This window comes from Solanum dulcamara, chromosome 10, assembly GCF_947179165.1.
Source record: "Solanum dulcamara chromosome 10, daSolDulc1.2, whole genome shotgun sequence".
NCBI lineage: Eukaryota > Viridiplantae > Streptophyta > Magnoliopsida > Solanales > Solanaceae > Solanum > Solanum dulcamara.
Window position 1 is genome coordinate 52,709,900 of NC_077246.1, and position 16,199 is coordinate 52,726,098.

Sequence of the window (16,199 nt, forward strand, 5' to 3'; positions counted from 1 at the left end):
TAAGAACTTCAGACCTATCAGCCTTGTATCAGTAGTGCACAAAATAATAGCAAAAGTATTATTTGAGAAATCGAAGAAAGTGATAAGCAAGCTGATCAATAAACATCAGATGGCTTTTGTCAAAGGGAGATAGATAATGGATGCTGCACTTATTGCAAGTGAACTAATTGTACCAGAACAAGAGATGCTGTACCAGGAGTGATGTGTAAGCTGGATATAGAAAAGGCCTATGACCACCTGAACTGGAACTTTCTAGTCAACACTCTTAGACAGATGGGGTTTGGGGCCAGATGGCTCAAGTGGGTTGAATTCTGTATTAAAACCACCAGGTTCTCTATTCTGATAAATGGAAAACCTGCAGGTTTTTTTCTAGCTGAGAGGGGTCTTAGGGGAGGAGCCCCCTTGTTACCTCTCTGTTTATTATTGCCATGGAGGGACTAGATAGTTTGCTGTGAAAGGCTACTATTAACAACTGGATTAGAGGTTCCAGTATAAAAAATAGGGCCAATGAAGTTGTGGAATTAACCCACTTATTGAATGCAGATGATATAGAGTGGTGTTTTGTGAAGCTGTGCAATTATGTTACCTCAGGGTAATACTTGTGGTTTTAGAGAGTGAACTGGAGAAATAGCAGCATTTTTCCAGTCAATGAAGCAGGAGATACAAATTCTTGCAGATATTCTGAAATGTAAGATAGAGAAACTCCCCACAATCTATTTAGGTATGCCATTGGGTGCTAAACACAAAGTGCTCCACATTTGGGATGGGATAATTGAAAAGACTGAGGAAAAGCTGGCTTTGTGGAAATCACAATACTTGTCAATAGGAGGGAGAGTTACATTAATTAACTTAGTATTGGACTGCCTACCAACATATATAATGTCTCTCTTCCCCATACCTGGGAAAGTGGTTAAGACTCTGGACAAGCTAAAAAGGGACTTTTTGTGGCAAAGGCACAAAATTGAGAAGAGCTTCAACTTGGTGAAGTGGGTCACAGTCCAACAGAGCAGGTGGTATGGTGGTCTAGGAGTGAGAAACCTTGAGCTTTAAAATAAAAGTCTGATCATGAAGTGGCTCTGGAGCTATAACCAAGAAGATCAGGCCTTATGAAAGGAAGTAATTTTCCATAAATATGGACAGGAGGAACAGTGGTGTACAAATTAAGTAATTACCACATTTGGAGTTGGGGTTTGGAGGTCCAGTAGGAATCTATGGTTGATACTCAAGGCCAACATAAAGGTCAAAGTTGGAAGGGGGGGACATAATCTCCTTCTGGAAAGAGAATTGGAGTGGTCATGGCATCCTACAATCTCTATTTGCTGGACTCTTTTATATGTGTGAATCCTGAGTGCAGTATACAGGAAATGTGGTCACCACAAAGGTGGAACTTGACTTTTAGGAGGCTGCTTAATGATTGGGAAATAACTTGGGTAAGAGAGCTGCTGAATCTGTTAGGTGGATTCCCTGGTGCTAACATAGAAGAAGATTAATTGATATGGGGGCAACATAAGGAGTTTGTTATCTGTCAATAGAGTTTACAAATGGGGACTTTCTGAAACTGCAGTAAGCGCAGCAGGTTCTTGGACTACTATATGGCAGAGTGTGGCTCCACTAAAAGTGAAGTGCTTCACTTGGTTAGTGGCAAAGATAGCCTGTTTGACACATGAGGCTATGCAGGAAAGGGGAATTAACATAGCTTCTAGATGTATGCTATGCAAAGAGGCATTTGAGACCAACAATCATCTCTTCCTCCACTGCAGAGTAACTGCACAAGTGTGGGATCGCTTCACTAGCATAGCCAAGGTAAACTGGAGCATGCCAGATTACACAACAGACCTTCTTAGTTGCTGGATGAAGAGAGGTGGACGTAAGAGCCAGAAGAGATGGTGGAGAACAATTCCAGCATGCGTATGGTGGACTATATGGAAGGAGAGAAATCAGAGGATCTTCCAAGGGAAAGAATGCTCAGTACAGAATATTAAGTGGAAAGCTATTTACTAGTTTAGGCTTTTGGTGTAAAGAACAAAATATAGAAGAAGAAACCCAATTAGTGGATTTTATAGGATCTTTGTAAGTATCCTTGTTTTATAATTCTTTTGGAGGTGGCCAGCATACCCCTGAATGCTGATGAATACAATTTACCAGTTTCAAAAAGAAAACAGAAAAAACTTTCACGATAGCTAAGAATAAAATTTATCGAACTACTCAAAATTTTGAACTTCAATGTGACGTATTCTACTAACTTTAACTTCACTTTAATTTTTTTTTTGACTATCACTAATATAATTTTTAAATTAAATTAAAATTACTCCATGAGTGGTCAGATAACGTTGTATAAAATGAAATGGAGTCGGTAGTATTTTTCATGTGTTCGTGATGTAAATGGATGAAAGCTACTCAATGGTGAAAGGAGAACTCTTTGTGATACATAATAAGGAGGGGCGCAAAGCCCCTTCGAGCTCCCACTTCTTCCTCCATGCGTACCTTAATTATGTGCAGTCAAAGTAAGACATGCTTTTGTCTCAAAACATCCCTGGTTTTGGTATGATGTGCATCTGACTGCAACCTGCATGGAGGTTCAGTACAAAAATTTTTATGCTGTCAGTTGGCTTACCTTTATAGCCACCTTCAGATGCTCCTGACTGTGTACAACAATCCTGAAATGATACCTGTTTAATTTTCTCTATTTTTCTCTCTTTTGGGTGAGGGGGGGAAAAGGGGGTTTCCTTCTGTGGATTGAATGCCACATTAATATTGGCTGCGTAATTACTTCTATTTTAATTTTCTTTGTTTGTTTTTCTCTCTTTTGAGGGAAGGGAAGGAAAAGGGGGTTTCTTTCTGTGGATTGAACGCCACATTTATTTTGGCTGCGTAATTACTTCTATTCTTCTGCAATATGCTTTTCATTTTATTGAGGTTAAATAATTTCAGATATGTCGCCTTGAACATGCTGATGAGAGCTATAGCTGTAGATAGTCAAGCAGTACAAAGGCATCGGGCAACAATTTTAGAATGCGTGAAGGTATATTGCCTTTATATTTTATTATTTCTTCTCATAAACCATAACAATTTACTGCTTCTCGTTTTTCCTCTTCTTCAATCTGTGTTCTTTTACTCTCACGTGGACTGCCTCCTACATAATACATCTCCAGTGTATGGTTAAAATTGTGCTAACCAGCGGTTTTCATGATTTGTGCACTAGATATGCAGTACTCTAGGTTTATTAGGTCTGTCTTAAAAGATATGTAGATGCTGCAGGGTAATGTGTAACACGTACATATATACATTATTGATGGCATCTTTTCATGCTGGTACTTCCGTCATTATATGGCTTCTTGAGTTGAAATGCAGATGTCTAATATCTTTTCCCAAAGTTCTCATATTTATCATTTCTGTTGCAACTTATTTGCTTAATTAATTTTCAGGACTCTGATCCATCAATTCGTAAAAGAGCCCTTGACCTAGTGTATCTATTAGTAAATGACACCAATGTGAAGCCATTAACCAAGGAGTTAACTGAACATCTGGAAGTAAGCGATCCAGAGTTTAAGGGAGATCTGACTGCCAAAATCTGTTCCATTGTGGAAAAGTAAGTCAATACTGAATATGTGTCAAACTTATCATCTCTTATTTTTGTAATTCACAGAAAACTCCTGCTTTCGAATATTCTGGAAATAGATCTTTCGGTTGTTACTTTGCTATTTCCTGTTTTTATTTCTGGTGACTTTTCGTTCTCTTCAAATGCATGTTGTGCTTACAACTGCTTATGGTGAACTAGGTTCTCCCCTGAGAAAATTTGGTACATTGATCAGATGCTCAAGGTCCTTTCTGAGGTATGCATAAACTGGTAGATTCATAATTTTAGATCTCTTTTCTCTTATTCAATAATTTATATATCTTCATCATCCTTCAAATCAATAGTCTATGGTGCTTTCCATGTGTTTATTGTGGTGGTGCAGGCTACCATATGATTTTATTTCTGTAGCAAAGTGATCTGATGTTTCTAACTTTTAAGCCATCATGGCATTCCCTTAATGACCCTTTTATGTTTCATTACCTGGACAGGAATGTAGTTAACTATATTTCATGCGCCAAACTTTGGTAATGCAGAGGTTACAGTAGTAAGGAGTTTTTATTATGTGTGACGGGTTTCCTCTTAATTGTGGAGTAAAAAGCTCTTATTAAATTTCTATTCGTGAAACACTTTGCTGATTCTTGCAAGCTTACCGTTTTTTCACAAATATATGTTAGTAGAATGATCCTTTACTACAATAACAATTTTGCCACAATTCCAGATTAGTTGAGTTGCTATATGAATCCTCTATATCAATTTCTATAAAGATTTCATTATAAATTTGCTAGTTTTATGCTAGCGGTCAACCTACCACAACCTACCCCTTTTATTGAACCTGGAACTGGCTATCAGAAGTTCATGGAGGTGGCTTCACATGGGTGGAGTTACTAAGCTAGTTCTTTAACTTTATAATTCTAGATTGGAGTACAGTTATTATCTGTGAATTTCTGCCCTAGGGCTTCGGTCTGGTGATAAGAGCACAACAACGTGATGTGTGGGCTAGGCGCACTTTGTGGGTTCGAACCCTACAAAAGTCTAGTTTGTAAGTGGAGAAGGGTACATGGATCAGTCCATTATCTATCAAGTTTCGGACCGTGTGCCACCTACTCTTGGAGATCTCTTGGCTATTAAAAAGAATCTGTGAATTGCCTTTACTTTCAAGAAATGAAAAAAGTTGTTAACCATGAGGCAAATTTAGCGGAGCCAAAAACGCTAGGTGATTTCTTCCTATCCTCCTAAGCTTTAGAGTTATCAGGTACCTGTGCTGGCGGGAGGTCGCAAGTACCCAGTAGAAAAGTCAAGGTGCGTGCAAATTGGCCAGAAGCACCATCATAAAAGAAATGAAATGAAAGTTATACACTTCACCTCTTGTTTGATAGTAGTGACCTACCAAATGTTTTGCATTAGTAGACTTTGTTTTCAAATAAAATTGCTATAGAAAATTTATGTTTTAGAATACCCTTTACAGGTGCTCATCCTCCTCCCTCAGATTATGAACTTTTTGAGAGGGATTGCAGGGGGAAAACACCATTTATCTGAAGTACTCATTGTGAAACGTTACTACAATTTTCATTTTCAGCAAGAAACAATTGCAGTTAATAGTTGAATAGAAGGTTCTTTATTTTTTTTTGGGAAAAATAAGTATTGCCAAATTTTTTTATTTTTTTTTGGAAGCAATGTTTCACCAAAAGTTCTAGCACTGAGATACAACTGATAAAATAGCACAATGAAGCTCAGTTCTGCAATAAGTATACAAAATCTAACAAATTCCCCTCATCATATATATCCACCAGATTATGGGAGGTGGCCCGGACACCACGGTCATAAAAAAAAATATATATGCACCAGATTACGTCACGTAGCTATATTGGACAAACATTTAAAATTCAAAATCTGGATGTGGATTTTTTTTTGTTTGTAAAAGCACCTCAAGTTTCTTTCTCAATATAGTCTAAAAAACACAGCCTGAAGAGAGAATTCTTATCTATGATCTATTTCCATTTGACTTTATCCTGCATTTTTGTTATTCTGCTCTCTTCTCTCTCCTCTCATCTTCCAACGGTAAGTGACTCCCCCACCCCCACCCCCGACCCCCCTGACCCCCCACATCTCCATCCCACCTACACCCAGGCCAACACCTCCCCTAGCGGCCTCCGGCGAAGACTATTTCCGGCCAGATCTACCCCCCTTCTGTTCTCTCTCTTCATCTCTTCCTTCCTTCTTCTTTGTATTTTTTTTTCTCTTCTCCTTTTTCCTCTTTGACTGCGATCGAAAATCCTCCACCAGTAGATTTTCGGGCAGTTTTTGCACAGGTATTTCGGTATTTCCGGCGAGTGAACAGTTTCCGGCGAGTGAACAGTATTTCCGGCACGTGAACAGTGTTTCCGGCGCGTGAACAGTGTTTCCGGCACGTGAACAGTGTTTCCGGCACGTGAACAGTGTTTCCGGCACGTGAACAGTGTTTCCAGCGTGAACCAGGTTCTTTTCAACTGGAGTTGGTACCTCCGGTTTCCAAATATTCTTTGTTCATACACTTGTCGTTATATTTTGCTGACTTTAGACCATTTAATACTTTAGTAGTTCATACGCGTTTTCGTGGCTTTGGATAGTGATGGTGGATTAGGGTCATGTTCTCATTTAGGGTCGGGGACGAGGGTAAGGAGGGGTAAATGGGTTAAAGGAGAGTCTAGACTAAGAGTAGGTTCTTGGAACATTGGGACGTTAACGGGAAAGTCAATAGAGCTAGTTAAGATTCTTAAGAAAAGGAAGATTAATATAGCTTGTGTCCAAGAGACCAAATGGGTAGGTACTAAAGCTAAGGAGGTAGACGGGTATAAGCTTTGGTTCTCTGGTAGATCAAAGTATAGGAATGGGGTAGGCATTTTAGTAGACAGTGATCTAAGGGATCAGGTGGTGGAGGTTAGGAGAATCACTGATAGGATGATGTCGATTAAGGTGGTCATTGAAGGGACCACTTTGAACATTATTAGTGCTTATGCGCCGCAAGCGGGCTTAGTAGAAGAGGAGAAGAGGCGCTTTTGGGAGGATTTGGACGAGTTAGTGGGAAGCATACCGCCTACTGAGAAGCTTTTCGTGGGAGGTGACTTCAATGGGCACATCGGGTCTATTTCGGGAGGGTATGACGATGTGCATGGAGGCTTTGGTTTTGGGGACAGAAATGGAGGAGGAGTTTCACTTTTGGAGTTCGCAAGAGCTTTTGGGTTGGTGATAGTTAATTCGAATTTTCCAAAAAAGGAGGACCATTTGGTAACCTTCAGTAGTTCGGTGGCTAAGACTCAGATAGACTTTTTACTCCTTAGGAAGGATGATAAAGGTCTGTGCAAAGACTGCAAGGTCATTCCGATAGACAACCTTACAACCCGACATAAGCTCTTGGTAATGGATTTAGGGATCAAGATGACGAGGAAGAAGAGGGTCGGGAATGATCGACCTAGGATCAGATGGGGGAGTTTGACCACGGCTAGTGCTCTAGAGATGGGAGAGAAATTGAAGGACATGGGGGCCTGGAATAGTAGTGGGGATGCGAACAGTATGTGGGATAGGACGACTAGTTGTATTAGGGTTGTAGCAAGGGAAGTGTTGGGAGTCTCGACAGGCAGTCGTAGTCGACATCAAGGGGACTGGTGGTGGAATGTAGAAGTGCAAGGGAAGGTGGAAGCAAAGAAAATGGCATACGCGAAGTTGATAGAAAGCACGGATGAGGTGGAGGAGTGGACGAATAAGGAACTTTATAAGATGGCGAAGAAGGAGGCGAAGTCGGCTGTTTCGACGGCAAAAACGATAGCTTTTGAACGCCTCTATGCTGAACTAGAAGAAAAAGGTGGGGATAGGAAATTGTTCAAGCTAGCCAGGGCGCGGGCGAGAAGGGAACGCGATGTGGATCAAGTGAAGTGTATTAAGGACGAGCATGGAAAAGTATTGGTAGAAGAGACTCTCATTAAACAGAGGTGGCAGTCATACTTCCATAAACTCTTGAATGACGTAGGGGACAGAGACTTTGTGTTCGGAGATTTGGAACATGCAGAGAGGCGTCGCAATTTTGGATATTGCAGGAGTATTAAGGTCGAAGAGGTTAAGGGTGCTGTTCGTAGGATGCGCTGGGGAAGAGCAACCGGACCTGACGAGATTCCTGGGGAATTTTGGAAGAGTGCCAGCTTGGTAGGTTTGGAGTGGCTGACTAGGTTATTTAATGTCATCTTTAAAACGGCAACGATGCCCGAAGAATGGAGGTCGAGTGTAATGATCCCTCTATACAAAAACAAAGGGGATATCCAGAGTTGCAACAACTATAGAGGTATCAAGTTACTAAGCCACACTATGAAAGTGTGGGAAAGAGTGGTGGAGATGAGGGTGAGGAGAGGCGTGTCTATTTCAGAGAACCAGTTCGGATTTATGCCGGGACGCTCAACTACAGAAGCCATCCATCTTATGAGGAGACTGGTGGAGCAATATAGGGAGAGGAAGAGGGACTTGCATATGGTATTCATCGACTTAGAAAAGGCCTACGATAAAGTTCCAAGAGAGATACTATGGAAATGTTTGGAGGCTAAAGATGTACCTGTGGCATACATTAGGGTGATCAAGGACATGTATGAGGGAGCCAAAACCAGGGTAAGGACAGTAGGAGGGGACTCAGAGCATTTCCCAGTTGGGATGGGGTTGCATCAAGGATCAGCTCTAAGTCCATTTTTATTTGCCTTGGTAATGGATGCATTGACGCGACAAATTCAAGGTGAGGTGCCATGGTGTATGCTTTTCGCGGATGACATAGTCCTGATTGATGAGACTCGTAGTGGAGTTAATGCTAAGATGGAGGATTGGAGACATACCTTGGAGTCTAAAGGGTTTAAGCTGAGTATGACCAAGACAGAGTACTTAGAGTGCAAGTTTAGTGAGACATCTCAGGAGGTTGGCGTGGAAGTTAAGCTTGGTGCCCAAGCTATTCAAAAGAGAAGTAGTTTCAAGTATCTTGGGTCTATCATGCAAGGCAGCGGGGAAATTGACGATGATGTCACACATCGTATTGGGGCAGCGTGGATGAAATGGAGGCTCGCTTCCGGAGTGCTATGCGATAAGAAGGTGCCACCACAACTTAAGGGCAAATTCTACAAAGTGGTGGTTAGACCGGCTATGTTGTATGGGGCAGAGTGTTGGCCAGTTAAGATCTCTCACATTCAAAAGATGAAAGTTGCCGAGATGAGAATGTTGAGATGGATGTGTGGTCACACCAAGAGCGACAGGATTAGAAATGAGGCTATTCGGGACAAGGTAGGAGTGGCCTCGGTGGAAGACAAGATGCGGGAAATGCGACTGAGATGGTTTGGGCATGTGAAGAGGAGAGACACAGATGACCCAGTGAGAATGTGTGAGAGGTTGGCCATGGATGGCTACAGAAGAGGTAGGGGTAGGCCGAAGAAGTATTGGGGAGAGGTGATTAGACAGGACATGGCTCAGTTACAGCTTACCGAGGACATGACCTTAGATAGGAGGCTGTGGAGGACCCACATTAGGGTAGAAGGCTAGTACATAGTCTCGTTATTCTTCCCTATTCATAGGCGCACTAGCACATTACAATTCCTTGTACTCTCATTTCTGCTATTTCTGTTACTATTTAATGCTTTCAGTACTTTTGATTACTCTATTTTATCTGTGATGCCTTCGTGATTTATTTTTCTATAGCGCTTTGAATTTTTTTAACTTTATCTGACCCCCTTTTCCGCTTTTTTTTGAGCCGAGGGTCTCTCGGAAACAGCCGTCCTACCTTGGTAGGAGTAAGGTCTGCGTACAATCTACCCTCCCCAGACCCCACGTTGTGGGATTTCACTGGGTTGTTGTTGTTGTTGTTGTTGTATGTTCTTCAGATTCTTGTTTCCTTTGAAATACATCCAACTTGCCAAAGGTTTTTGTCTCGCTTAGGTTTCTGAATAGGATCTTATCTTCTTAATGCTAGTTATGATACTTTCCTCTGATCAACTTTTTTAGATCAACTTCATAATCTTAGACATGTGAAGACACTTGGGCTTCATTTGTTTTGATTAAGATTAAGACATCTGAATCTGAATGCACATCTGAATGATTAAGATGTTGTCTCTGGATCTGAATACTGAATGATTACAACGGTTTGTTTTTCAACATCTAAATGTGCATAATTTATTTTTTGTAAACATAATAAATATACGATTCAAAAAAATTAATTAAATATTAGAAAAATAATAATAATAAAATTAAACCATTGTTTGATTAAAAAAAATGAAACAATAGGTTTTCTAGTGATGGTGGAGATGGTTTGTAGTGATGGTGGTGGTGGTAATGGCTGGTGTTAGTGGCTAGTAATGGTGATGGTGATAGTGAAGGTAGTTGGTGTTGTAGTGACTGTCAGATGGTGGCGATAGGTAGTGGTTGTGATGTGTAAAGTTGGTTGATGTTATTAGGTGACAGTGTTGATGGTGGTGGTTAAAAAAAATGCGGTGGTTGATGATGTGTTGGTGGTAGTTAACAGCGGTGCTAGTTGTGATGATAGAGGTGGTTGGCAGTACGGACCGACCGCAGTGGTGGTGGAGTTGGCGGCAATGGTGATGACGGTGGTGGTGATAACTGAAGAATGTTTGGTGGTTGACGATGTGTTGGTTGTAGTTGGCAGTGGTGCTACTTGTGATGGTGGAGTACTTGGTTGGTAGTAGAGATTGGGCTCAATAGTGGTAGTAGTTGATTGTGGTGGTGGAGGAGGAAACGGCGACGACGATGGTGGTGGCAATGAATGTAATCATAATGATGGAGGTAGTAGGTGTGGTAGCTGCCGATAGTAGTGGTTGGCAGCGATGTTGGTTGCTTGTGGTGATTGTGATGGCAGAGCGGTTGGTGGTTGATGACGATAATGCTGGTAGTGGTAGTGATGGCAGAGGTGGTTAGTGGTGTTGGCGGATAGAGTGGTGGTGAATATTATACCACACAAGAATACCTCTTAATGATATTAAGAGTTTGTTCAAGATCTTAATGAAAACAAATGCACTTAATGGCCTAAAGTTTGAACTATACAGATTCAGACCTCCATTAAGTGCAAACAAATGAGGCTTAGGTACTAACGAATGTGCTTATGCTGCTGGCTTTAGATTTGACTCTACATATTTGAAGCCCCTAGTTGGCCTGTTTTGGTGGATCTACTCGTTCTTCCTTCCCTTTTACTTTTGTGGTGTAAAGAGTACTAATATGATAGGTGTGCTATAGGCTGGAAACTATGTCAAGGATGAGGTGTGGCATGCTCTGATTGTGGTGATTACAAATGCTTCCGACCTCCATGGATATGCAGTACGGTCTTTGTACAGAGCTGTGCATAAAGCAGGGGAACAGGTACATCACACTTTTCCTTTATCTTCTATCGGAATCTTGGTTCCTGTAACTCATGAGCAGTTTTCTGGTCTTGAATATGTCCATATTGTTTACTGTATTTTTTTTTGATGACCGTATTGTTTACTGTATTCTGTTTGATTGTTTTTGTTAGGAAACCCTTGTTCGAGTTGCAGTATGGTGCATCGGAGAGTATGGTGAAATGCTAGTCAATAATGTTGGAAGGCTTGACATAGAAGAACCCGCAACTGTGAGTTCATGCTTTTGTACAGCAGTTTGCAAATATGATCTATGAATAGTTTTTTCCAAATCTGTCCTGTATCATATTCTTGAACAGCATGTATTTTATTTGTGATCCAACATTCTCTGGATGAAGTTTCTTATTCATTATTGTCATCCTCTACGTAAATCACAATGGATGTGTTGAGAATAACTATTAACTGTTGAATTTCCTCTTACATTTATTGGAAGTTCATTAATAATGAATTTGTGCTCTGGTTGACTGTGGTAATGAATGTAAGCTAGTTCCATGTGATCTTAAGTCCTTAATAAAATACAGGTCTCCAAGAAATTCCTTATTCCTCCAAAATACTAAAAAAGGAGAAAAATGGGAGAGTGAACCTATGAAAAAGCGAAAAATTGACAAACACTTATGTTTTACCGAATATGCTGCTACTTGTGTATTTCAAGACCGGAATAAGATGATATATTGTGAAACATTATTGTTATAATGTGCATCTGGCATCTAGAAATGTACTTTAGTCAAATAAAGATGTAATTTTGAAAAGGCGGAATGACCTGGGAGGTCCTTGTACTTGGCTCCGTTTGTAAATTGGACCCTTGTACTTACGACTTTGCCAACTAAACCCTTAAACTTGCTGAAACACAATATTTTAAACACCATTGACCAAACACATGTGATATTAATATTGTTGACATGGAATAATGCGTGATTCCACGCGTTTTAAAGCAAGTGAAAATAATATTTTATATTAAAAAACAGTAAAATTAAAAAAAAACAAAAACGCCCAAAAAGAAAAAAGAAGTCATCTTCTTCAAAGCTTTATCTCCCTGCCGCCACCACCCCCGACCCCTCCCCCTAACCCAACCAAATTTCTTCTTTCCATTACACTCCTTTCCTTCTTCTTTGGATCCACCTACCATTCCCACCTCCTTCTTCTTCTTAACGCCGCCGCATCAGTGTCTCGCTCCCAAATAAATTCTCAAAATTCTCTTCTTTTGCAGCAAACCAATACCACCCCTAGCCCTTTTTGTTTTGCCACATTTCCACCCTAAAATCTCAATTTTGTGAGTATTTTTCGAATTTTGTACGAGTTAATGTGAAGGTTGATAGTGGGTATTGAAAAATTGAAAAACTTTATTGATAAGCTTGATGAAGCTTCAAGAATAATAAGTGGGTTTTGTGAATTTATGAATTAAAATTGTAATGAAGCTTTGTTGGGTTTGTGTTTATGAACCTATAAGGTGAAATACAAGTCAAATAGGTAAGAATTCCACCCATTTTGACATGAATTTGATGCTCAATTTGAGAGCAAATATGGAGAAAATATTGTTCAAAATTTCCAGAATATACAAAAGTAGCCTTCATTTTTTATTTTATTTTTTTAACATTTAATTTCTTATGTGTCATTAAAAATGATGTGGAATTCCTCGTGTAAATGGATGCACTACACGCACACACATAGGATGAGAAAGGGGTTTAAAATATTGTGTTTCAGTGAGTTTAAGGGTTCAGTTGGCAAAGTCGTAAGTATAAGGGTTCAACTTACAAACAGAGCCAAGTACAAGGGTCTACTAGGTTATTCCGCCTTTTGAAAACAAAGGATGAACAGTCCAAAGATGGCTTATAATCATCACCATGACTTACCAAAAAGAATACTGAATATTTTGTATCTTATTTCAGTATTTCCTTAAAAGTGTTTGAAGTTGGGTGCATGTTGTTTTCATGTCAGCTTTTTTCTGCATAATAGTTTTCACCTTCTTGGGCATATATGATGTAGTTTCTTGGAGCAGGTGACAGAGTCAGATGCTGTGGATATGTTGGAGACATCCATCAAAAGCCATTCGTGTGATCTTACATCTCAGGCGATGTGTCTGATTGCTTTGCTAAAGTTGTCCAGTCGCTTTCCATCTTTTTCACAGTATGTATTCTTTTCTACTCTTGACTTCAGTATATGAAGCACACATATCTTATCCATCAGCTGACATTTCTGCCAGAATTCACGTTCATTCAGTTAGATATCTGTTTGTGCTGTTCAGCTATAATAGTCTATCATGTTCTATTTTTATGTGAAACTCTTCATTCTGGTAAATAGTCTGCACAATCAAATCTGCCTCTTGTGCTTTATAATCTTCAGCCTCTCACTGCTTCTCAACTATTCACAAGTTTCAAAACTTTATTCATTAACGGGTTAATTTAAGCAATGATGTGATGTACTGTTTAAGACACCAAACAACTTTATATTCAAGCACCATGGATAATTTAATGTTTCTTCCATCAGTATTATATGATTGGTTAATTGACTGATTCCTAAGTTTCTAAAGAGCCAAGGAACTTTTCCTTTTCTTTCAATATGGTTTCATTGATGATTTTGAAAACCTGTATACAAGTTCCATCCTATAATTCTGATATTTATTTAAGGCAGATTAGTTTCAGCCATTTAGAACAATACTGACACCACTGCCTTTGATGTCCAGTTAAGCGATCTCTTGCTTGTTTTCTGGTAGCCGGAGGCTGTTCTTGTTTTATTCCTTCCTCAATATAGCCTTGCCAAGTCCATTTCATTTTGTCATTAATTAGCTCATTTGCCTTGATTAATTAACGTAATCCTAAAGTTATACTGAGGCAACTCCTTTTCCTTTACGGGCAGATGACATCTCTTGCCTGATGAATCAGCATGTTCTAACACGTGTTGTTTGGTGTGAGTATGTATTTCTTATTCGTTACATTCTAACCTTTGAGTTAGTATTTACCTACCCAACGTGGATCAACTTCAAGGCATTCTTTCCGCAATCAAGTAATTTTGTTGGAGGTGTGGTTCTTTCGGTGGTAATCCTTGGCTTTCACTTTCTAGAAAGAAATATTTGATCTCTATAGAGGCTACCTGTCCATCTTCATTTCAGTTCAATACAACTTCTTTTGGTTTCTATAATACTCACCTTCTTGAAGTATTAATTCCTTTTAACCTTGTTAGACTGCCATGTTGGATAAGTATCCAAGTTATAGTCTCATGATCTTTGATAATTCTTATCACTTGAGCTAGTTGTTAAGTGGAGAAATGAAGACTCGGGAAATTTTATTAAGATGCTTAAACTATATTTTTTTTTTTGAGGAAGGTAACAATAGTATTTCTATTAAACAAATCTTAGACACCCAAAAAAAGTTCTAAAAAAAATTTAGATCTTTACAAAACCAAACCAAAAGGTACAAAAGACCACTGTTCAAAAACCTATATTCTTATACATTGCCAATTAAGTCAACTAAGTTAGCTACTTCCCCCCATATATTTTGTTTGCACCAAAAAGAGAACAAACTAAGACAATTTATCCTAATTTTATGGATAGAACTGCTAGTGCCTTCAAAAAATTTGGAATTCCTTTCTTTCCACACACTCCACCAGATGCAAGCAGGGATGATCTTCCACCAATCCTCCTCCCCTCCTCTGTACCCTACACTCCACCAGCGGCTCAGAAGCCCCAGACTAGAGCTAGGTATTACCCATTTTATCACCGAAATACAAAAGAACATGTGCCACAGATTTATAGTTGTCTTGCAATGTAAAAATAGCTGTATATTGCTCTCAACCTCCTGATCACATAAAAGACATCTTGAACAAATCTGAAAACCTCTTCTTTGTAAGTTGACTTGAGTTAGGCATGTTTTCCTAATCTACAACCAAATAAAACAAGACACCTTCATTGGAATTCTTACTTTCCAAACTTGTTTCCAAGGCCAGTTTACCTTAATAGGGCTTCTCTGATTACTGAAAAATCCCTTTGTTATTCATTTTCCTTCTAAGTCTATTGTTTTTTTTTTTTTTTGCAGAAAACGAATAAAAATATTAAAAGAATGAAAAACAAGAAAGAAAACTTATAAACTAAAGTTGAAAGACTAATATATTTTTACTGCAATCTAAGAATACAATTTATAATAAAACTACTAACTTCTAAACCTAAAAATAAGCAAAAAGATCTGCTGAAAATACCAAACTCCTAAAGTCTATAAAATATTATTTTTTCAAAATTCAAAGAGAATTCAACTCCTAATTAAAAGAGCTAACTAGTTGACTAGGTCCATCGTATTAAAATTACTGCAATAAAAACTTAAACAGTTCTAAAGCAAATATTCAACACTCCTCCTTGCTTTAGGAACTGCAAAATTTTGATCTTCTATCTTGGGATCTTCACACTTGGTAACCGAAAGTGACCTTCTGAATAAATCTGCAGATTTATCTTTGGGCTTGTAGTGAACTAAATTCACTTCTCGTCTTGAATGCAACCTTTGAGTACTAAATCTTTTTGGCATGCCTTCCTTCTTCGTTTGCATCTTGAATTTAAACTTACCCATTTTATTTTCCTGAAACATAGATAACCCTTCCATTGCTTCAATTTCTTTATGAACATTGAAAGCTCCTTTGAACCTAGCAGGTTCACATTTTTCTTGTGCTTTTTCAATTTGACGATCATCTTCTAGTTTTTCCAGCCTATGATCTTTTTCATGTTCTACAGAAACATCTTCCATTGGATCAAATAAAAAATGTTTACCTCTCCTCTTAATGTTTAAAACTTCTTTTCCAACACCATCAATGATGATCCTCAAAAGATACTTTGTATCCTTTTTCTACCAACTGGCAAATACTCAACAAGCTTTGATCAATATCAGGTACATAAAGAACATCTGAAATTTTCTTACCTGAACTTGTTTTGATGACAACAGTTCCTTTTTCTTCAACAAGAATCTGATCACCATTTCCAATCCTAACTTTTGATATTTCAGTAGTCTTTATTTTTTCAAAAAAACTCTTGTCATAAGTCATGTGGTTAGTGCAACCACTATCAATTAACCAAAAATTTGTTGAAACCTTACTTGAGATACATGTTGCACCAAAAAGATGGTCTTCTTCTTCTTCTTCATTGACCACACGTGCATCTACTTTATGGTTCTCAAATTTATTTTTGCAAATAACTGCTTCATGGCCAAGCTGATTGCACTTGCTACACTTCGCATCTGACCTTTTCC

General features: G+C 38.9%; 1 protein-coding gene across 2 annotated transcripts in view; it reads left to right on the forward strand.

Moving 5' to 3' along the window:
- LOC129870430 (AP-1 complex subunit gamma-2-like) overlaps positions 1–16,199 on the forward strand; it is a 45,865-nt gene that overhangs the window by 22,510 nt on the left and 7,156 nt on the right. For both annotated transcript variants that reach the window (XM_055945220.1, XM_055945221.1), the window contains 6 exons: positions 2,932–3,022; positions 3,426–3,589; positions 3,779–3,833; positions 10,820–10,942; positions 11,094–11,189; positions 12,974–13,101. In XM_055945220.1, coding sequence (XP_055801195.1) covers positions 2,932–3,022; positions 3,426–3,589; positions 3,779–3,833; positions 10,820–10,942; positions 11,094–11,189; positions 12,974–13,101 — 657 coding nt within the window. The remainder of the gene's footprint in view (positions 1–2,931; positions 3,023–3,425; positions 3,590–3,778; positions 3,834–10,819; positions 10,943–11,093; positions 11,190–12,973; positions 13,102–16,199) is intronic.